This window comes from Saccharomycopsis crataegensis, assembly GCF_037102585.1.
Source record: "Saccharomycopsis crataegensis DNA, jcf7180000000084, whole genome shotgun sequence".
NCBI lineage: Eukaryota > Fungi > Ascomycota > Saccharomycetes > Ascoideales > Saccharomycopsidaceae > Saccharomycopsis > Saccharomycopsis crataegensis.
Genome location: NW_027043829.1, coordinates 683,985 through 707,172, shown reverse-complemented (window position 1 = coordinate 707,172; position 23,188 = coordinate 683,985). Strand labels below are relative to the sequence as shown.

General features: G+C 37.9%; 8 protein-coding genes across 8 annotated transcripts; 3 read left to right on the top strand and 5 right to left on the bottom strand. All coding sequences in view use genetic code 12, as the record gives it.

Annotated features, from left to right (window-relative positions):
• Positions 1-963: 963 nt before the first annotated feature.
• On the top strand, positions 964-2,631 carry DASC09_033260 (uncharacterized protein; the record flags this gene model as incomplete). Its single annotated transcript, XM_064996925.1, has 1 exon — positions 964-2,631. One exon carries the CDS (start codon positions 964-966, stop codon positions 2,629-2,631), a length of 1,668 nt encoding a protein of 555 aa, XP_064852997.1.
• Positions 2,632-5,124: 2,493 nt separating this feature from the next.
• Positions 5,125-6,429, bottom strand: DASC09_033250 (cyclin family protein; the record flags this gene model as incomplete). The annotated part of the gene is made up of 1 exon (XM_064996924.1): positions 5,125-6,429. The coding sequence occupies one exon, from the start codon at positions 6,427-6,429 to the stop codon at positions 5,125-5,127; it is 1,305 nt and encodes a 434-aa protein (XP_064852996.1).
• An 822-nt stretch (positions 6,430-7,251) lies between these two features.
• Positions 7,252-8,232, bottom strand: MRM2 (21S rRNA (uridine2791-2'-O) methyltransferase; the record flags this gene model as incomplete). Its single annotated transcript, XM_064996923.1, has 1 exon — positions 7,252-8,232. One exon carries the CDS (start codon positions 8,230-8,232, stop codon positions 7,252-7,254), a length of 981 nt encoding a protein of 326 aa, XP_064852995.1.
• Positions 8,233-9,854: 1,622 nt separating this feature from the next.
• NIP7 (ribosome biosynthesis protein NIP7) lies at positions 9,855-10,400 on the top strand (the record flags this gene model as incomplete). The annotated part of the gene is made up of 1 exon (XM_064996922.1): positions 9,855-10,400. The coding sequence occupies one exon, from the start codon at positions 9,855-9,857 to the stop codon at positions 10,398-10,400; it is 546 nt and encodes a 181-aa protein (XP_064852994.1).
• Positions 10,401-10,949: 549 nt separating this feature from the next.
• RSM23 (mitochondrial 37S ribosomal protein mS29 RSM23) lies at positions 10,950-12,344 on the bottom strand (the record flags this gene model as incomplete). Its single annotated transcript, XM_064996921.1, has 1 exon — positions 10,950-12,344. The coding sequence occupies one exon, from the start codon at positions 12,342-12,344 to the stop codon at positions 10,950-10,952; it is 1,395 nt and encodes a 464-aa protein (XP_064852993.1).
• Positions 12,345-13,166: 822 nt separating this feature from the next.
• On the top strand, positions 13,167-14,543 carry DASC09_033210 (MARVEL domain-containing protein; the record flags this gene model as incomplete). The annotated part of the gene is made up of 1 exon (XM_064996920.1): positions 13,167-14,543. One exon carries the CDS (start codon positions 13,167-13,169, stop codon positions 14,541-14,543), a length of 1,377 nt encoding a protein of 458 aa, XP_064852992.1.
• Positions 14,544-15,107: 564 nt separating this feature from the next.
• On the bottom strand, positions 15,108-17,681 carry SLP1 (Slp1p; the record flags this gene model as incomplete). Its single annotated transcript, XM_064996919.1, has 1 exon — positions 15,108-17,681. One exon carries the CDS (start codon positions 17,679-17,681, stop codon positions 15,108-15,110), a length of 2,574 nt encoding a protein of 857 aa, XP_064852991.1.
• A 331-nt stretch (positions 17,682-18,012) lies between these two features.
• TAF2 (transcription initiation factor TFIID subunit TAF2) lies at positions 18,013-22,878 on the bottom strand (the record flags this gene model as incomplete). Its single annotated transcript, XM_064996918.1, has 1 exon — positions 18,013-22,878. The coding sequence occupies one exon, from the start codon at positions 22,876-22,878 to the stop codon at positions 18,013-18,015; it is 4,866 nt and encodes a 1,621-aa protein (XP_064852990.1).
• Between the last annotated feature and the right edge of the window lie 310 nt (positions 22,879-23,188).

Below are 23,188 nucleotides of genomic sequence, written 5' to 3'. Positions count from 1 at the left end.
TTACATTAAAAAAAAAGATTACTCAAAAAAGAATGTGAAGAAAAAGCAGTCGATTTTACTCTACGATTTTACTCGTAGCTTGAAACACAAAATCTGCTAATATTTATTCATCCCTTCGATTTGAAAGAGACTTTAACAAGCTTTGATATATGCTAATCACTGTATTTCTAAAATAATTGGAATGTTTTGGCAGTTTCAGATGTTCCTTCAAATTTTTATACAAGGGAAGGAAAATTATTGAATTGAGACCCAAGCTTTTCAGATGTGTTAACATGCATAGACTCCATGTAATATTTATATAAGTGAGTTCTCATATTAATCAAAGGATTGTAGAGAGACTTATATTATAGTTAGAACTACTGACTGTTTTATTGTGGTTAGTAAAAAAAAATACTGTATAAAGTATAAAGTATGAAGTTCTGAAAATAACATAGTTCCGGACGCCTTGGGCGTTGTTGTTATGACTTATTTGCTTTATGTACATATATAAATATATTTGGCACGCATTTCATCCCCGCCGAGCATGCATATATATAATCTTTACCGAAAAAAGTGGCACAATAATAACATTCCCAATATTGTTTTTAACAGCTCCATTGATTGTCGTGCTATAAGAAATATGTGGAATATAGTAATATTATATCATCTTTACAAGGAAAACATAAAAAAATCAGTTAATGGACTACCTTCTAAGATTCTCTATTGCAAGACTAATTCTAAAAACTAAAAAATGAAAAAAAAAAAAAAATGTTATGAGAATGCGCACTGTACAAATGGCTTGGCTTGACAGTATTCAAAACAGACAGTTTATGGCTGGTTAAAAAACAAAAACAAAAAAAAGAAAATATTTAAAAGTCAGTGGTTTGGCTATAGTAGTTTCAAGAACCTTTTCATCATGAATATATATAGCCCACCGCCTTATTTATTTATTTGTGAGCTAGTTTCATAATTATGCTACAAAAAATGCTGATATTGAATCTTTTCTCATTCATCGGCTTATTCTACACTATTGTTAGTGCCGAGAATAATATATACTTACAAAATGGTGTGAATGGTGTTGATGAATTGGATTTCAAATTCACCACTGGCCAAGTTCCTGATGTTATGGATTTCTGGAATGATTATTTCGGTGCGCCATTACCTACGTTGACAAACGACGGTGCAGATTTTGTATTTGATCAAGACGAAAATGCTCAAAGATACCTTAATAGTTCCTTCCCAGTTTTACATGGAACGACCATATTCGATTTCGAATACTTTAATAATTATGCGCAATTGATGGTTCGTATGGAATGTCCAGATTTCGATCAACAGCACATTTGGAATTTTGTTGTGGTGCCTCAGTTTACGGTGGTTAAAGGTGGTGTCACTTTCTCTGGCGCAATAGCAGATCCAGAAACTGGATTTCTCACTGCCCTTGACATTCCTTCGACGGCAATGCTGCTTCCTTATGGCTTTAGTGCGCTACAAGTACAAACTATTCAAACCAGTAATCTGCTTGAGTTTGTGGTAAATGGACAATCCATTTACAAAAATACCGCAAATTTCTATGAATGTTCTTCTGGAGATCCTCACCTAACATTAATTGCGGGTCTTCCAAATTTTTGGAGCTATAACTGTACTGAAGTCGACCCCGATAATAAAATTTGTGTGAATGGACAACTTCCAAATAATTCAGCTCCAGTTATCCTTAAACGTATTAGAGTTAAAGACAGCATCATTCCGTTTTGCTATATGGGTGACAGTGAGGACTCTATGAAATTTTACCATGGGGAAGCTACCTCATCATGTACTTTACCTACCACTACCAGTTCTTCAACTTCCACCATCACCACAGTTACTCCAACTAGCTCATCCAAAAACACCTCCACTACTAGTACAGCTATACAAACTTCTTCATCCAGCTCAACTTCGTCATCTACAACAATTATTCCGACGCCTTCATCCAATTCATCGACAACCTTTAGTACTATTACACCAACACTGTCTTTCAACTCAACCTCGTCATCAATATCGATTTCCCCCACTCCTCTATCTAATTCTACGTCGCTTTCTACGACAATTTGGCCTTCCACTGTACCTTTTTCCACAGATACAACTACTTGGCCAACAATCAGACCTTCTACGGAACCATTAACTGAGTCAACTAGTGGACCTTTCATGAAACCATCAACTTTGTCGACAGCTGGTATTTCTACAGAATCGAAAACTTCGCCAAAAGCCGAGCCATCAAATGGGCGTTCTGTCAGATGCTCCATTGGATGTTCTACCGAAACATCAAGCTTTACAACAAATGGACCATCAAGCTTTACAACAAATGGACCATCAAGTTCTCCGAAAATTGAGCCAAATACCGATCCTTCAACTGAGTCAATTACTTGGCCAACTACTGGGCCAACAAGTGAGCCTTCTGCTAAACCATCTACAGAACCTCCTACTGGACCATCAAGCTCTCCAACAACTGTACCAACTACCGAACCAACTGACTCAACAATAACAATAAAACCTACCGCCACATCTACTTCAACCGTTCCAACAATTGATAGTTTTGGCGTAGGTACCTCCATGATTGCTGATACTGCTTCATTGGGTCTTGGGTTGTTGGCTGCTTGGATCCTTGCATTGGTATAAGTGATAGAAGGTAATCGATATCGAAAAACTTTTTACAAATTTCACTATTTTTTTTTTTTTTTCTCATTTTTATTTTACTGAACTAGTTTTTCTTCTTGGTATATTTTCTGAGATTATTCTGTAGTAATTTTTCTCTTTGGTATATTTTCTGAGATTTCTTTTCATAGTTATCATCATATTTTAATAAGAAAGACAGTTTTTCTTTTAAAAAAATTTTCTTTTTTTTTCTTGTAATTGATGTTCTTCTTCTTCTTCTTCTTCTTCTTCTTCTATTATTGGTGGGTTGTAATTTCTGATGCCATTGATTAACTATTGAATCGGTGGATTTTGAAATAATAACCAAAATGATTTAGAGTTAAGGATGATTATTTAACCAGTTCCCGAGATGCAGTAAGAAAAGTGGCGTAAACTAGTGGATCAATCAATGTCTTACGAAAGGAATTGAAACAAGTGAAACAGAATTGGGGAGTGTTTCTGATGGATGATTAGTGAGAAATGCTAATCTAGATGGCACAAAGAGCTATCTGGGCCGGATTAATTTCAGTACCGACCACATTTCTTTTTTTTTTTTTTGCTCGTATTGTTCCAGAAAGCGGAAATCTTCCTCGCTGCCGATGAAAATTAAGCAGGCTTTTTTTTTTTGTAAGTATTTTTTTATTTTTAATCCGCTAAAATTTAAGGATAGGAAATGGGATGAGTTCCGAACAAGTCTTCGAAAAAATGTCTATACAAATGGGAGGGAGGGAGGACTGGGATGGGACGGATAGCGAAATTTTGTACAATCGCTAGTCACGATAATCCGAAGCTACTTGAAAAGAAACAAACTACTGAGGAACATGAAATTCTTTATTTCCACATGCGATATGGCTTATTTTTTTTTTTTCTTTTACATCGTTTGGCCAACCGTTACTGGTATTAACAAAGGCACACATACCACTAGATCCATTACGCATTAGATTGGCGCTGTGATGAGTTTCAGAAGGTTCTAGTGGTGGTGGAACCGGTAGTCTCTCTGTATCTATCCATCTATCTATCTATCTATTTATCTATCTATCTATCTATCAACTGTAGCAACACATCCAATGATATTTATATATAGGTATACATACACACAACTGTAAAGGAAGAATCCTGGGAGACAAATTTTGTCTCCGCATTGACCGGGGAGGACGGGACGGGGCGGGATGGGAGAATGGGATGGATTCCGTTTGCAGTAATTTTATTTCCAAGAACTTTTTCTGGCGGCGGTCAAACAATCGCTAGGGCGCTAACAGACTTTATTATGATTATTATTATTAGTACTACTACTACTACCACCACTACGCCAATTATTAGAATGCGAGAAGTTCGAGCAACACGCGACACGCGAATTTCATGTCTGTCTTGTCTCCTCCCCTAAAGAGAAATATTCCCACAGTAATATATTAATAAATAGATCGGCTAATCCGTGTTCGTAAAAAAAAAAAAAAAAAAAGGCCGGCATTCTTCCTATTCTAATAGTCTGCAGCAGATACCTCCTGCTGGGCATTTATTAATAATAATAATTATAATTCCATAACGGCATGATGTACGATCGATGAATTAATAAATGAATAATAGGCCACACACTCACTCGATATCATCATGTTTCGCCAGTGCCTGAGGCCTATTGCGCATATATTTTTATTGCCACAGGGCCGAGCTGCTCCAACAGGGAAGGAACGGCCCCACCCACATTATTAGTACGACAAAAAATGTTTATTACTTTGTGACAACCAGTCTGCGAGGATGGTCCTAACTAAGCCCAAACCTACCATACCACCCAGTGTCGCAACATATTTATTCTGATTTGCAAGCAACGCGACATGCGGCTTATTGGGAGAATAAATAAATAGCAACTCACAATAACCCCAATAACAACATTGATAATAGACACTAAAACACTCTATCGTATCATAACAAGTCACGAATATCTCAGCGCCTGTTGCAGTACGATGGAATTCGCGGGGAAGATTACTACGAATCCTTGGACACACACAAACATCCCAAAACAGAAGCAGAAATTACACACACTAACTACATTGGATCAAGTAGACTTCCAACAAAACTTTAACCTGCAATTAGAGAAAATTACATATGCAAAAACCAAATAAGCCAAATAAACCAAATGATAAAATGGGAAGAACTATGCCGATAAAAAGAAATAATAATAATAATAATAATAATAATAATAATAATAATAAGATACAAAACATGGGTGAATAAATGATAACAATGTAAGAGAGATATAATATATATACATATATATATATATCAGAAGTTGGATGTAATGTGTATAATGTGTATAATGAAGAGGTACCACCAAAGCTAAGCAAAAAAACAAAATGAAAAAAAGAACAAAAACAAAAAGCGAGAAAAAGTCATCAAAGATTTTTAGGTCATTAAAAGTGTAGCAGAATAAGAGAGAGATGGAAATGCGAGTTGAAAAGACAGTAAAACAGCTTTCACCAAAGATTAATAAGGCACTCTATTTCTAACCATCAGTGGATTGTTGAATTGATTAGAAAATTGTTGCTGTTGGAACTGTAGTTGAGGATATGGTTTTTGTGCAACCGTAGGATAATACACCGTTTCATAACTTGGGTTGACTTGAGGAAGTAAAGTTACCGAAGGATTAGCAGCCGGACAATATTGTTGCAATGAGAATTGTGGGGTTGGGTATGATGAGATATCAATCTCATCATTTCTAATGTCAAAACTCTGTGGATTGATGTTGGATGGCGGTTGTTGATTCATCAATTGTTTCGCATAATACAAATCGTTGGAGTTTGTCATTGGAGGGGTGTAGATATTCAAGTTTGGCAATAAAATTGAATTCCCAGACGACTTGTAAAATGAAGGAGAAGTAAAAACCGAAGAATGGGCTTGTTGTTGTTGTTGCTGTTGTTGTGGTTGAACAGTCATTGAATAATCAACAACTTGAGGTAATGATTGGTTGAATTGCTTTGGGGGACATGAATTAACTTGTTGTTGTTGTTGTTGTTGTTGCTGCTGCTGCTGATAAGGTGGTTTATGATAAGCAATTCTTTCAGGAGTAATTGAAGGAGTAAGAATGTTGTTGTAGGTACGGCCGTGTTGATTGTTAATAATGGCTGGAAGGCATGCTCTCTTTGAATTGAATCTTCCTGAACTTCTTCTCATCACTTGAATTGGTTTGACACTTGGGGTGGTGTTCATCAAAGGATTGACGTTATGGGAAGCCATTTCAAGCAATGCTTCAAGGCTCGGGATCTGGTCGACACACCATTTCATCCATGGGTAGAAATCATCGACATGGAATTCAAACACTTTGAACTTTAATAGCGACAAAGTCTCCAGTTCCAAATGGTTCAACTTCTTTAATGGGAACTTCGCTACTGAGGCCCACGTTTTGTTAACAAATGATGAGTCGTCATAAGTTTTGTTGGATACCATTAAACAGGCAATGAAGAGTATGAGAACGTTGTCTTGATGGTTCTTATAGTATATCGTTAGCGATGAATGCTGGGTTGGTGATTTGATGATTTGGTCAAAATATTTGAGGGCATTAACAATCACTAAGTTGGAAAGATTGGTTTGGTACAAGATATTGTTGATTCTTGATGATAGTTTCTTGATTACTTTAATGTCATACTTGATATTTGTCCTTGAGTCTCTGGCCAATGTGAGGGAACGTTTGGCGGCCAATTTTTCACTGTTAGATAGTAAGAATAATGATAGGTAGTAGCCTTTTACCTGGTTCCGTAAAGGGTACTTGGCGAGTAGATATTGGAGGTCCATTTTGATATTGTGTTTGTATTTGTGTGGGCGTGAAGATGACTGTCTATTGGATGTGTGGGAGATTATATGTGTGGGAGATTATATGTGTGGGAGATTATATGTGTGGGAGATTATATGTGTGAGGCAGGTTTTAATATAGAAATAAGATATGGGAGGATGAACAAATAAATAATTATTTGGGAAGGATAAAATAACACCAGGGGATGGACAGATGACTATATACATATATATATATTTATTTATATGTGTAAGTAAATATTATATAAGGTATCCCATCTTATTTATTATATATGTGTGTATTAAGCGGGCGGTATGGGTCTAGTGGGCAAAACAAGCTTCATAATAAGGTAGCAAAAATTACATGCCTGTCTGCTTATGTGGTATATTAAAAAAATCGGAGCTTAATTTTTTTTTTTTTTGTCTCGCTATTTGGACCTAATTTGTTTTGTGTAATGTATGTGCTTTTGCGATTGTCGCTACAATAATAACGCTCCACGGTGGTACATGTGCTATATTTTAATTTTTATTTCTATTATAACCTCTGAAATAACACACAACATATTATCCAACAGATAGGACACTACTACAGCATTCATTATTGCTGGATATAATATAATGTAACACTCTCTAATTATAGCATCACATGGACTAAATGTGGGCTGGGCTGGGTTGGGTTGGGAACTAATTACATACATAAAGAACGGTGCATATTAAACTTTGTCTCCATCATAATAACAATAATAAGAAAAGAAAAAAAAAAAAAAAAATCTTTTGTTGCCCCCAATTACGTACCATACACACAATGTTACCCATCTCCACCGGCTACACAAAAACTCCCCTCGGGGTCACCCCCGGTTTCCGACCGCGACACACAAAGTAGTCTTCGCGTGATTCTGAGCGCAGCGCCGGGGGCTTGAACCTTGTCACTGAATCAAACAGTTTACGAAGCCGGTGCTCAAGCACCACATCTTCCCCTCCGCTGTAAAACTTACAGACATACGCTCCCCCATCTTTTAATAGCTCTAGACACAATATCAACCCAGCTTCGCACAAGTCCATGCTTGCCCCATGGTCCTTTGCCTTCAACCCCGAAGTGTTGGCCATCCTGTAATACGCGGTGTTAGTGGTGTTATTCCAAAATCCAGTAACTTGGGGTAAAGGGTCATACATATCACTAATAACAAGGTCAACAACCTGCCGGGAATCTTTCTTGTCGATGATGGTCTTGGTCGGCAAATCTTCGCCTAAAGAGACCAATTTATCTGTTACCGCATCGGTACTTTCTTGGTCATTTGTCGCATGGCGCTTCTTCAAATTCATCATCACTTTATCGTTGTTCACAAAATACTCATAAATTGTTTGATGGGTTCTTTTTGATAAAATATTGGCTTGGATAGACGATACTCCTTTTGGTGGCTTACACGGCAAGATATCCACCCCCAATATCTTGGAATTGGTGTGGGACAAGCTGGCAGCCACTTGACTCCATGCGCCAGGAGCAAATCCCAAATCAACAATGTTCTGAACTTTGGACTTGTTGAAGAGGTGGAATTTCGAGTTTATTTCTTGTAGTTTGAACCCCGCTCTTGATCTCATGTTCATTTCTTTGGCCTTTCTGGTGTAAAAGTCATTACGAGAACGCGCTAACCATCTTGATTGTGATGATGATTTTTTAGATGATGATGATGATGATGATGATGATGATTGATAACGACAACTGATGTTGTGATATTTGATGGTCAATGATTTTAGATGAGTCGAAGGTATCACACCTCCCAACCTTGCGGGTATTAGTGTAATCATTGCCTTACTACCTATGTATTATAATTATTATATAAAAGCTGCTTTACGGACGTTCAACCAAACAAACAATAGTGAAAGAACGAAGCAAAAAAAAAAAAAAAAAAATTTGAAAAATTCCATGCACGTGCTAGCGATGATTTCCGAGGGCAGTCGCGGTGGGTGTGCGAGCAAAAAAAAAAGAAAAAAGCAGAGTATGGTGAAAGGGGGGTATATGCTGTCTTTTCTTTTTCCTAAACAAGGCGGATTTTGTGCTGAAAGCAAGAAAATGGTGTTGTAGCGGCACACACCCACGGAAATCAGGTAGCCCAGAGTCCCCATATGCCGTTGATGATTCTCGTCCAATCAGAAAACTGCTGCCAACAAAATGTTAATACGAAATGCGCACACTCTCTGCTGCCCAACTCAAAAACAAAAAGTGAATATACTTATTTCATCTGTAAAATGATCGCATACCTATTGTCTCAAGATCCTGTGGGTAGCCTTTCTTTTGCTACCTTTTTTTTTGTGTGTGTGTGATTTAAGTAGTTTGCCATGTGTAATAATTATAATTTCCTTGAAGGCCACCCAAAACTACCGGTCGGCACTGGATTGAAACACAAATTGGTATTAGTACAGAGTGTAACATGTTCTAAACATACATTTGTGATTGGTAATTTAACATCCCTTTTAGCTTGGAATCACTAATCATCGGCGTACTCTTATCCCGTCCACTTGTTTGTATCCCCATTGGTAATAATAGCATGCTTGGCCTCTTCTTCTCCTCACACCAGTTAGCTTACGTAGTGTATTGTTTTCTCAAACTGGTTTTGGTTTTGGGATTTACAACAAGTTTCTAGATTAGCAACAATTAGTATCCCCTCCCCCCTACCAATTCCCTCTCACTTCACAAAATAAAAATTAGAGACAATAGTAATCACAACAAATAAAAAAAAAAGAAAAGAAAGTTAAACTGCCGTAATCACACAATCCTTTTTTTTAACTCACTCAACCCAACTCTACTGCGTTTTCTCTGTGTTTCAAACATTTGATAGCAAATTACAAATTGCACTAATATTTTTGCGCACCATTTTTCTTTTCTTTTTATGGTAGTGATAAACGTGGTTTACACCATTACCAGGAAGAAGATTGTATTGGAAATACCGTATGATAAATCCACGGGAAAACCTATTGATTGTATTCTGGAAATAAATTCATTGAACTATTGATTACCACCATTTTATGAAATAATCTTCGATCCGATCTGAACTTTGCCCTCCGAAGTCCTTAACTTGTTGGTTCAAACATTCACTCTTCCCAATATTAAAAACGTCGATTTTCTTCAATTATTACTCTACAACCTATTATTTGTACCAACACAAGTGGCATGTCCTTTTGTTGTATGAAATCCCTGTCAAATAACTATCACCGGTTTGCCTGTGTCAGCTAGGTCCTTTCTTATGTAACAACATATATCAATGTGCGTCTAGTAATAACATCCAACCACAGGGTAATCCTCATCGCCATTCTCAATTTTTTTTTTTTTTTCCTCACTAATCAGTCTGAAAAATTTTTAGAGACAGATGAGCTATTGTATTGAATTCCATTTCTACTCGCATTAATACCAATAATAATAATAATAAACCATGAGACAATTGACAGAGGAAGAAACCAAAGTGGTGTTTGAAAAACTTGCCAATTATATCGGCCGTAACATTGTTTACCTTATCGACAATAAAGAAAACCCTCATGTGTTTAGACTTCAAAAAGATCGTGTTTATTATGTTTCTGAAAAAATAGCCAACTTGGCCATTTCTGTCCAAAGATCTAACCTCATGTCCTTGGGAACTTGTTTTGGGAAATTCACCAAGCTGGGAAAATTCAGACTTCACATCACCGCATTGGATCATCTTGCACAACATGCACGTTACAAAATTTGGATTAAACCTAACGGTGAAATGCCTTTCTTATACGGTAACCATGTCTTGAAAGCCCACGTCGGGAAAATGAGTGACGATATTCCTGAACATGCCGGGTGCGTGGTTTATTCTATGAATGATAATCCTTTGGGATTTGGTATCAGCTCCAAAAGTACAGTAGAAACCAAGAATTTGGATCCAACAGGAATAGTAGCGTTCAGACAGGCCGATATTGGTGAATATTTGCGTGATGAAGATACTCTTTTCACCTAAGGATGAGGAAAAAAAAAAAAAAAAAGAAAGAGAGAAAGATAGATATGTTGTGTATTTTGACGATTTTCAGAAGAGTCCCGGTCCTCGGAAGCACCAAGTTTATGTCACTTGGTTTTTTTTTATCGATTTAATCATTTGAGTGATTTACCAAGATGTTATAAATGTGATTGTATTTGTGTCGAGATTTATTCTCTAAGAAAGAGGGGTAGGGGTATTTTATTGGACTTGAAGTGACTAGTAGCAATGATTTTTTTTTTGTTCTACTCTTTTATTTTCATTTTGTATATTATAGATTTTCTTAGCATGGCTAAATAAACATATATGTGCTTGGCATTTTTTTTTTTTTTATTATCAAAAATGAATTTTAATGATAATTTGATATCTTTAGAATAAAATGAGAGTTTTTGTTTTGTGCTTGAACAGAAAAAATTAAAGATCTTACTGAACGCTAAATTTCTTCCAAGAAATGAAATAATGATTATTGAGAATTTTATATATATATATACATGGTTGAGAAAGAATCTATAAGACACCATAATGAGCAAAAAATTAATAGTATAATAAGTTACAAGACTTGATAAATTCCCTTGGGTTCCCATTACTACTCAAGAAGTACTTTTCATTGACCAATTTTTGGACATCGACTTCCCCATCTTCTGACATGGAGATATCTTGGGAAATGATCAAACCATTGTTCAATTGCCATTGGGTCAATTCGCCAATTTCTTCACGGGACAACTTTTCTAATTTCACAACCTCAACATCCTTCAAATATGAGACAAGAGATTTATCCAATGTTTCATCGAAAGGATTCAATGGTTCCATACCAACGGCAAATTTAAAAGTAGAAGATTCTTGATAGTTGCTGCTGTTGGCCAATACCACCCCACCACGAGGGAAAGCAATGGCACCCTTGATCCAATCAAGAGCAAATTTCACCATCGATAACTTATCAATACCAATGACATTGTAGTCAATATCACGGTAAGCAGAGCCTGAGTGTTCCACAAGACTGTTGAACTCATCAATGGTAAGGTAAACACTGTATTTATCTTGTTTCTGTAATTCCTTGACAACATCATTGAACACAGAAGAATACAAATTCTTGGGCACTTTAGCAGGTAACATAACCAAATCATGCAAAGAATGATTTTCTGGGGAGAAACGGGCGGTACCGTAAGTATAGTTGTCAGAGAGCTTGATACTCGACAATAATTCTTTGTTTGACTTGGAAAGTTTGATAAAAACCTTTTTGATTAATCCTGGTTGATCATAGAGGTTTGTGCTGGAGTTCAAATTGAATTCATAAGTACCATCAACTATTGTTTTAACATTTGGTAAATGGAAAATAATAGAGTCCTTAGACATAAGGTAACTTTGGACTTGGGCCAAAGCCGTAGATTTACCAATACCGGATTCCCCAGTGATGACAATCTTTGGGGATTTTGAAGCGCTTTCGGTCAATTTATTGCAAATTTTCAATGTTTCTTGACGTAATAATGACACTTTTTCACGGAACAATTCGTGGTATTGAGCCTTTTGAAAAGCACCAATGTGATGGAGACGTTTCAATGAATCGTCGCTGTATTTGGTCAATTGAGGAAGGGTATCCTTATTCTCTAGCTTGTTATCGGCAGTCAATCTAGCTTGCACAATTTCTTCAATGTTTTCCAAATCACTGGCCAAGCTTGGGGCTTTTAAAGAAATCGATTTATCACGCACATATTCCATGAATGAATCGTTGTTACCTGGAGTACCTTTAGAAACCTTTGATTTCTTTTGACCCTTTTGACCTTTAGGGGTTTTACGTCTGGCAAGACCAAACTTTGGCATTGGGGCCGAATAGGTGGCCGAGGAGGTATGGAAAAGAGAAGCCCCAGATACAACAGGGGCCTGGAGTCTGGCAACACCCTGGCTGCTTCTGAGAAGGGCGTGTCTCAACATTTCTATCGGGGATATGTATAAAATAGGTATATTTACTGTCCCTCCTTCATTGGCATTTTTTTGATTCAACAAAGCGTTGAAAATTTTGAAGATTTCCAAAAAATCTCGATTGTCACGTGGATTCTTTTTTTCTGCTCTATGATACGTGCATAATAATGCAGGAAGGACGCGTGCCGCAAGACGAAGAGAGACAAAAAGTCAGACGGGTCGTCCAATTGACTGAGTGGAGTTTCTTTTCCCCTTGCTTAATGGTGGTTACAGAATTGACCAACTGACCATCTATTGTATTTTTTTGTCTTTACCCTGTTTGTTTTTTTTTCTTTTTCTCTATCTCTTTCTAAACTCGCTCACTGAAAATATCATGCATGTATTTGTAGACGAAAGAATTCTCCACTTTAAATACAGTTCTTTCGACACGAATATAATGATTATTAAGGATATAAATTCCAATTAGTAACAGCTGTTTTGGAACTGGAACAGGATAAGTAAAAGCAACAACAACAACAACAAAAAAAAAAAAAGGAGCCCAATTTTATCGTGGGTGGACGCTCAGAGCCAATAGTGTAGCGATGCACGAAGCAGCTCACTGATGCATATCGCTCAGACCCGTCTAAGTTCAACATGTCTGATAATTATAAAGGCTGGCACAAATCCTCATCTAAATACTGTTTCTACAACCAATACTTTGTTTTTGTGCTCTCTTTTCAGGTGTCTTAAACTGGGATAAAAATCTACTTGGTATCATATTCTGTTTAGAGTATCCAAATAATAAAATTCCAAGCAAAAAAACAAACAAACAAAAAACCATAAGATAGTGCCATCATGAATGAGAATATCTTTTCCCTATTGAACTCCCCATCTGGGTCTCCTAAGAAAAGAGCCAGTCATTCCCATGACCCAATTCCCATCAATAATAACTTTGCAAACTCAAGTTCTGCTCCATACTCTACTTTGCCTCCGCCAACGATTGGGGTTAACAGCTATAGCACCGCCATTGATAACATCAACGATGCTTCCCAGCTTGCAACCCAACATATCAATAAAGCAGCATATAGTAGTCCGGTACAAAACACTGCGAAAACCCCAACCCCAAAACCTGTGGACCCGTATAATGTATATCCCTCCGAGGCTACAATTCCCCAAGCTCAAATGATGTCGCCAACCCACCAACAAATAAACAGTAGCTATCATCATCACCCCCAGCTTCTACCATCCAATGATATCATGAGATCCAACACTGTTAGATCCAGGATCGCCACTGCTAAATTGAATTATGAAGATCCTCAAAATATGAACATCAGAGAAGATGTCCGCAGTACCAATTCTCGTCGTTATTTTGAAGAACAGTTGTATTCTCAAGTGTTGACTCGTCCACTTTTTATCACCCCAGTGCCGATCCAAGAAATCTTTGGTATTGGTCCAACGGCATTTTCTGTCAATACTCTCATGCATTTGTTCGAAATTGTGTTTGCGGTAGCCACCATTGTGCTTTGTAGCAATTCCATTAATAACGATACCTCCAGTGTCAAAAGCAGCGTTTGGGGGTTCTTGATCGCGTCTTCTGGGATCTTGCTCGGGATTTCCGTGTTGTTCTTATTCAGAATCATGAATTTCGAGCATAATAACGGGATCTTTTATTGTTTGACCGGTCTGGGACTTAGTTTATCCGCCATGGGGGTGGCGATTGGGGTGTTATTGCCAACTCCTTGTGAGGAAGGTGAAGGTGAACAGTGCAAGCTCAGACGCGCCGAAACCGCGTTGATTTGTGTCGGGGCGATTTTGTGGCTCATCAACTTGATCCAATTTATCACCGTTTATTACATTTCCAGACTTGAATTGGCCCGTACTTTGCCAGCCCCAGCCCCAGAAGAAGAACAAGACCTGGGAAACCCTTACTACCCATCTCACCAATCAATGGTTCCTGATGCCGGCTTCACGACAGAAAAAAACCCTGGTTTCTATGCCAAAAGGCATTCGGATCCTGCCACCCTAATTCCAACTTCAACTACATCTAAAATAGAAAACCAGCAATTGCCGCCACCAATCGACGAGCCAGTGCATCATAGAAATAACTCTCTCAAATATTCTTTGGGAGATGATGGTTTACATATCTTGACCGAAGATCAGGCTAGACAACTTCAAAGAGTCGCCTTATATTCAGGAAACGGTTTCATGTCCCACGCCCAAAGTAATGTTTGAGGCAGGCCATCGAAATTTGGTATGATAAAATCTCTTTTTATGACATGGCTTTATGTATTTCAAACTTTTTTTTTTTGTCTTGCTGACCATCTTGCTTTATTTTCCTTTTTTCCCTCCCACACTAGCATTCCTGTATTTCATTCCTGTCATTTGCCTAACGTTTTTGGTTCCATTTTTGCTTTGCATGTTTTTTTCATCCAATATTGGATACAGTGTTATATACCTTATTTTGATTTATTTAGTAATTATTTGCAGTTTTTGTTCAATCTTAATTATACTCGTCAATGATCCAACGGAAACTTTCCAAAAATTCAACTCAACTGTAATAATGATCTACTCAGCTTACATTTATGTATTCCTTTTGAAACACTCTAGCAAATAAGTAAAAAAATTGCAAATAAAATGAAAAGTCTAGATGAATGAAAATGAGCGAAAAAAAATAGCGAAAAAAAAAAAAAGAAGTACTGCATAGCAATAAGGTATAATAAACAAGTCCAGATAATAAGCAGAAAAAATAATAATAGCAATTTCAATACTATAATGTGTGGATACACATGTCCCTAGCTACCGCTCAGTATCACTAGCATCAGGAGTTAGTGGTCTTGCTTTGCCATCATTAGTATCACTATTGTATTGATGGACCTGGGTTCGTAAATTTGAGAGACTCTTGGATTCACCCGTCTGTGATATCTGGTGGTTTTCATTATTGCCGGAGTAGTTGACAGAGTCCATCAACCCACTGAGAATACTGCTACTGCTAGAGGTTTTCCGGTGACCGTATCCGTCATCAAGCAAAATTGTCGAAGAGGCAGACGTTCCTAACTTATTAGTGATTTTCAACTTCAAACGACGCTTGAACAGGGGACTGTGAGTTGGCGTTGAAGTAACTGGTGAGTATTCATCATTGCTTTTCACTTTCCGCATCGTCGGAAGGGTTTGTGTCGATACAAAGCTAGTGAATTGTGGACTACTCAAAAATATCGGCGAATCATTGACATTTGGCAGGCCAGGATTGGCACCATCATTCTTCATTAACGAACTATCGTCATTGATACTAATAGCGCTGTCATCATTATTCAAGTATCTGTACCTAGCGACCTCCTTGTCTAAGACTTCGTCAAGATACTCACCTTCAATAAAAGTGTCACGGGTTAAGATGATATAAATTAACAAACAAACAACGATAACGAATAATAAAATAACAATCCTTTTTTGGAATTGGAGCTCATTGCTCATGATGCTGAAATTTCTGTCAATTTTCTGATATGTCATTTGGTTAGTTGCTTCTTGCTCCGATAGTAGCAGGGTTGATTCTTTTTTGAATATCTGGAAAGTGGTTTTAAAATCATTCATTTGACTTTGGAACGTCTCATTAATGGCGTACACCAACATATTAAATCTTGAAGATTGTTTCTTTTCAAGTTTTGAAAATGCTTCACCTAGCAACTTGCTTTGTTCTTCAATATACAACAACGACAAACTGGCGTTAGATTCAAGTAACGAAAGACGATTCATGATGTTTTTGTAGATGGATTCTTGGGACAGCGGTTCTGATCTCTTGACACTGGTGGATGGTCTAAAAGTGCCGCTATTACTACTGTTAGCTAGTTTAAGTGCCATCACTGCCGCTTTATTTGCTGCGGTTGAACTTTCTAATAAGTCTGCTGGTTCACAAGATTCATTACGTTTCAATTCTGCCAAAAATTTCTCAAACCCATTGTACATTTTATTTTCAGTACATTGAGTTGAGTTATCATCTTTAGGGATATTTGTGGAGAAGGCCGAGGTATCTTTCTTTCTTATCGTTTCGCCAGCGTCTCGATATTGTTGACCAGAGCCAGACTGTAAATCATCAAGTTTGTCATTCGCTGCCAGGTCCATGCGTTGTTGAATGTTGTTATTATCCACTCCCATAGACTCTGATCCTTCGTTGTCTTTATTTAATATTTGTTTTTTGGCCTCATTTTTTTCCCCCGATTCTTTCAACTTATATTCTTCCATCATGGTTCTCCCATGGACTCTCACGATGGAAACCGGACAATAAAATTCATTACCATAATGCGATTTGATTTCGATCTTGAGATATCTAGCCCAAATCAACGGGTTTTCAATGGAAAAAGATTGGATGTCTCTAATGTTTTTGGCGTCAAAACGTCCCAACAGCTTCCATTCCGATAGAGATACCGGATATCTATCTGACACATAAAACTCCAAAGTCTTGAAAATGGAACTGAAAAACTCATAGTTACCCATGGTAATTGTATCAATTAAAATGTCCTCACATAGTTCAATAATTATGAAATTTTCATTGACGTTGCATTGGTTCAATAAGTAAGATTCTTTGTTCTCCATCAATATAGAAGAGGCTCCCCGGGCTCCCTGGTTGGTTTTAACAATAGTCGCCGCACAATCCAATGATGCAAAGTTGAAACGGTTTTTGTAATTTTCCTTTGATAGGTCCGCAAGCTGTTTAGGGGTAAATAAATCAAAATCGATTTCATTTTCTTCTCCAATGGAGTACTCCAGTTCACGATCACCAGCCGCGGTGCGGTGGGAATTACCAAGAGTTTTGATACTTGGGTTACTCATCCGTTTCTCTTGCCCGCCATTAGCTTTCTTTTGGACCCATTCTTCAAATGATAAAAAGTTCGAACTGAGATCCGTTTCTTCCCCTTTTTCATCTTTAATATCTTGATCAAGAATCATCGACGCATTTCGAGACAAGTTGACTACTAAACTATTAGATGGATCCGTGAGATTCAACTCCCCAATATCGGCATGATTTTTTATAGAAGAAGCATTATTCGAAATATCAGTATCTAATGTTACTTCTCCTTCCAGGCGATTTTGCAAATATGAATCATTCATCTCCATTGCTTCATCAAACTCCTCGGGTAGCTCCACCACAGACGTGGTGGTAGACGCTACTAAACTTTCCAATTCTGAAAGAGTCTGATCAACGGAGAAATTGATATGGCTAATATGTTGTGTTGGTATTCCTGTTGATCGTTGATTTTGTTCAGGGGTTTTCTGAACTTCTGTCAATGATGTTAATTCAGTCGCATCATCGGCAACGAAGAGTCCTTCAGCTATTGCCGCTAGGAAATAAAGAAATGATACAAAGACCCTCTGTATCATTGAACAATGAACACTCTCTCGAGGATATATTGTATATCTTATTTATTCAGTCCAGTTGCTGTGGTTGCTGTTGTTGATGTTTTTTTGCCAAAATTTCTGTGGTTGTTGCAAATGACAAAACGGAATGATAGGCCTATTCACACGCACACACACGCAAATTTCAAGTGATAAAAAATCAGATCTCTGTGCTTGAGCCCTGTGCCTACCGGTGCATATCAACACCCAACTTTAAAAATACAACGTAAAATGCTATTAAATCAACATCGATTTTTGAAAAGAAATAGATAAAAAATAGATAGAACTTTTATTGGTACAATTATATTATATAAGATTACAATGTTGGCTTGAGTTTGAGTTTGAGCTTTGACTTCTTTGGGGGATCACCAACGTTAGCTTCTCGGGCGGAAATCGATCCATTCTTCTTTTTGTGCTCGACATCATGAGATGAGCCACTGGTATTATGTGGTTTAGGTTGGCGTGAGATTGGATGGTGTGTATCAGATTGGTGTGATTTGGAATACCGGCTCGGCATCAGCTGGTGACGTTTCAAATCGGTAAACGGATCAGGCTTGACAAAAATCTTGCGTTTTTTGAAGTCGATTTTCACATATCTGGATTTACCTTCTCCGACACTCGCAGAAAATGCTGATTTATGTAGTGAGGATTTGTGTTTCTTTAGGTGAGCAATGAATTTTTGATCCTTAGTTTTGGTATCTTTGAACAGGGTCAATTTATTAACAAGCAGCGGGGAAGTCTTAATCTTGACCACGTGTGAAAGCCTTCCTTGGCGTTCACTATGACCTAAATTGATAGCATAAGATTTATACGACTCCTTTTTTGGTCTGCTTTTACTCTTCAAGGATTCTTTCTTAACTGGCTCCATCTTGGCTGGTCTGACGGGAATTGGGGTCTTTTTGGCAGATTTTATCACCACAACAGTATTTTTACCACTTAATTCGCTCTTATGGACAACTCCACTGTATTTCTTGACTTTGGTTTTTGGTAATACCGGTGGTTCCATTTTCGTAATCTTTTCAACTTTAGGCACAGGAGCAGCAGATTCTTTCTCAGCTAATTGTGGTGGCGGCAACTTCGGTGGTGGTAACTTCTTAGGTGGTGATTTCAGCGGTGGTAACTTCGGTGGTGGTAACTTTGATGGCGGCAACTTTGGTGGCGGTAATGCTTTTTTAGTCTCCGGAAGAATTGGGGTTTTCAAAACTAAGGTGGTACCATTACCGGCACTTACCTCTTTGAGAACCTTAGTATCAAGAGTCAATCTTGCTGGGGTTTTTGGAGTGGTCTTTGAACTTGGAGATTTAATAGCGGATCTTTGACCAGGTTCACTGTTCTTGATTTCCGTCAATATTTTGAGGGCAAGCTTCTTCTTGAATTGAATTTTGAATTTGCTTTGACGAGCAATAACCAATTTACCGTCCCCATTGTATTTTGCAGTGATTCTTTTGTCTCTAGGCGTTTGCAATGTCAAAAGAACCGATCCTACTGGCTCAAACAATATGGCACTAAGTTGAAACAATAATTTTTTGATTCGAATACCCAACACCGGAGAACAGATAGCTTCCCAGAATTTAAGGCGAATACCTTTGCCCTTTCCGTAACCATGGCGTAGCAAATCAATTATCCCAGCAACAGTGGTACGGCTGATGGCTTCCCTTCTTTCTTGAATTCCTTGGGAGACACCTTCTTCTTCAATAAAAATCATTCCCGCATCAGAAGTTGGATTATCACCAGAGTCTTCACCTTTCTGCTTTAGTCTGACGGTACTGAGCACTGATTCATCATAATCTTCCACATCCTCGGGTTCAAATTCCTCATCATCCAATAAAGACAACGTACCCTTAATTCCCGCTGATGCGACACCCCGAACAAGCACTTCGGCGATCTGATTCTTCACATACGTAGAGCCCTCAAATTCAAGCATTTTGAACAAATAATGCAAGAAGTGGCTGTTCTTTAAACCACCGAGTTGAATAATTCCTTCAAGTGCGACAAGCCGAATATCATCATAGCAGCCTGGCCTGGTGTATGGCAACAAATCTTCATATGAAAAATCGATTAATCCATGAATCGCAAGTCTAATTTTTTGTTTAAGAATCACGACAGATACTAAATGATGATACAGGGGAATCCATTCATCCATACGCATCAATCTATCGAGTTCAAGTAGCACCTTATCCAGAAACTCTTTGTTTTTTGCCACATGGTCTGCTTCTGTATTATCATGAACACTCAGAGTTTCTCCCTCGACTATAGTAGTAATTAGAGATTCGATAAGTTCTGCAACATAGAAACAATCCATGAAATCGTTTTGACCATTTTCGTTATAACGCAACAAATCAAGCAAGAAGGTTTTCACTACTGGTGGACAAGCCCCGTGTTCATCTTTAATAGTTGATAAAATCAGTGGGAAAGATTTCTGAAGGAAATACGATGCAAAATCTGAAAAATCATTGGGGAGAGGAATATTTGAGTGTACGTCAAAACAAAACAATGTTTGGAATGCTTTAATAAGCAATTTCATCCCAGTAAAACTAAGTTCTTTCTTTGCATACAATGCTAACGCTTTGGCAGATTCCACACGAATCCCATAATAATAACGCGAATCCATAAGGGTACGAAGCAATATGGTAGAATAAACTGGTGTGGGATTTGGGCTTTCTGCAAAGTATCTTACTGATTCTAATTGAGCTTCCACATCACGATCCTGCTGAAGTTGGGAAAGGAACATATAACCTGGTTGATTGATGTAGATACGACAAATCCATTCAAAATCCGCATCCACACGGATCCATTCAAATGCCTCATTTCCCTTCTTTTCTTCTTCATCTTTACTCCACTCACTCAACCCCCATTTTTTAATTTCATCTTCACTTTGAAGAACATCACCAAGGCAATGTTTCAACACATCATTATTATTGTTATTTTGATCATCGTTCATTCCATTATCATCCATTTCATTCTTTTCCCCATCCAATTTGTCATCATTGCCAACGGCATCTTCACCATCCTTTTCTTCACCTTCTAATTTAGTCTGACGACGTTTCAACCTTTTATACTTTGTATTGTATTGAATATCCAATTTCGTAAAATTATCCTTCAAGTTCACAATATGTTCGTATGGCGTACCATCAGCCTCATGGATTCTAATGGTCATTGGCCCCGTGAAGGTAGTCTGTAGGGTCGGGGACTTGTAACCAGAGAAAAAATTCTGGGTATCATCCATAAAAGAGTCCACTGTCGGAGCTCTTGGATTAAGTTCATCTTGTTGCACTTGTCGAATGCCCATTTCAATAAACAACCGCTTCTTATTAAATCTTTGAGTGATACGAAAGATTGGTGTACCCGCACCAAACACCCACTGACGGAAGAACGATTCGAGTTTATTATGATTTACCTTCTCAGTAACGTGCTGAAAATGAGCTGTATCTATACCACCATGAGGTAAATCTCCCGACATGGCTTCAAGGAAAATCTTTGGAATAACTCTGGAAAGCCCAAATGATTTGTCGGTCTTGGTCATACGACGATTAAGAATGAATAACACAATCGGGGCTTTAAGTTTTATGAATTCAAGGTCACGGCACTCGTTTACTGGGAAGCTCAAAGCTGGTTCAGCAATCGGTCTTCGACCCACATCTTGTTCACAAATCATTTCTGCCCGTTTCTTGATTCTGAATTTGAACTCGTTATGACCCATGAGTTTCTTAGTAAATTGGTTCGCCATGTAATGTGAAATCCCAATAGTGATCCAAAAATCATCGTATGTACTAGGGAGAACATTAATACCTGCCCATTGTTTGGCAAGAAAATATGTAATAATCTCAGTGCAATCAAAAAGTGGGTCAATAGCGTCTGGCCCATAAAGAAGTTTATTACTGTGAATTGATAGACCAGCATAACCATATGACGTATCTGGGGCGTCTGATACAAATACCACCGAGTAACTGGAGAAAGGAAAGGAACCAAATTCTCGGGAGTAAAATTCAATTGCTTTTGAAAGTATAATACAGGAATTGATTGCTTTCGTACGATCTTCTGGAAAACAATATATAATCCCCTTCACTGCCGACGTATCTGCTGCATCATCTTCATTTTCATCGTCACTTTTATTTTCTTCCAAGGCTTCAAGAGTTATTTTTTCAAATGGTCCCAAAGCCCACCCAACATGGTGTGGTGACACTGGATTTATCAAAGTAAAAGAGGTAGTTTTTTTCGTTACGTCATAGGTATGTGCTTCTTCTTTCACATTAAACAAATCACTAACACAAACCACGATCTCCTGGTCTAAATCAACATCTCCTTTGGCATTGTCATCTCCGTCATCCCCGTCTTCATTGAAACCAATTCCCCTTTTTGGCAATAAATCCCCTACACTTCGTGCAACGCTAATATCCAATCTCCAGGTATACCTTTCCCAGAAGTTATCAACACAGGGGACCCAAGAAGAAGTTGAGATACCTATTAAAGAGTTTGAAGTGTATGCATGCCATTTATTCTGTGGTATCCCACTTCCCAACCCTCCAATAAAGCAAACACCATCCAATGGATTCTTGCAGGAATATTCTATTCGTACGTTCACTGGGGTATAAATCATTTCAGAGTTGTTTGGAGTCTTATAGGAGCCAGGAGAATCACGAACCACTGGCGTTAGTGCAGCAGCAAGTGCACTACTAGCATCATGTAATGTAATCTTCATTTTATCGGGTAAGAAAATTGCTAGTTCTTTAGAATCAGTTCCACTATAAATCAGCTTAAACCGTTCCTTGTAAATTTGACTTTGGCTCACTGTGTAATTTTTTCCGACAATATCTTCCTCTTCGGGGCTGAGATTCAAGATATTGAGTCGCCTCAGGGACTCAAGTTGAATGATATCATTGTATAAGAAGTTCACGCGTCGTTCATTAACATATACTGCCCTTATGTCCATATAACGGGCATCCAACTTTATGACACGATTAACGGGGTCAGTAGGAACAACTGTAAGCTCGGTAAAACCTTCAATTGTACGTCGAGCCAAATCAATATTCACAGAAACCACTTGGTGAGCCACCGAAAAAGGTTGGTGATGATGATATTGCGACAGCTGACGAACCTTTGATTTCTTATTGAAAACAAGAGATGGTGTCAGAGTAGCACTCTCTGGACGAAACCCTGGCAGAGTAAGGTCGTGGAGGGGCATTTGTAAGATGGATTTGAAGTGTATTGAGAGAGTTATTCAAACTTTGCACCTTCAATTCATGGTTTTATTATGGTGATGATTTATTTTGTAATTTTCTTTGAGGCAATAATTACCCGGTGGTGATATGCAATAATACCGCGAAACCTCATGTTGCGTTTTGTTGTTCTTCATTTTTATAAGTAGCTGATTCAATATATACATTTCATATATCACTCTATTAACCGACCTATTTTCCTATTTACACCTGATTCTTGCATCCATAGACTCTCAGAATCCATTTATGCGTGGGTGCAGATCTCCAAAATCTCTT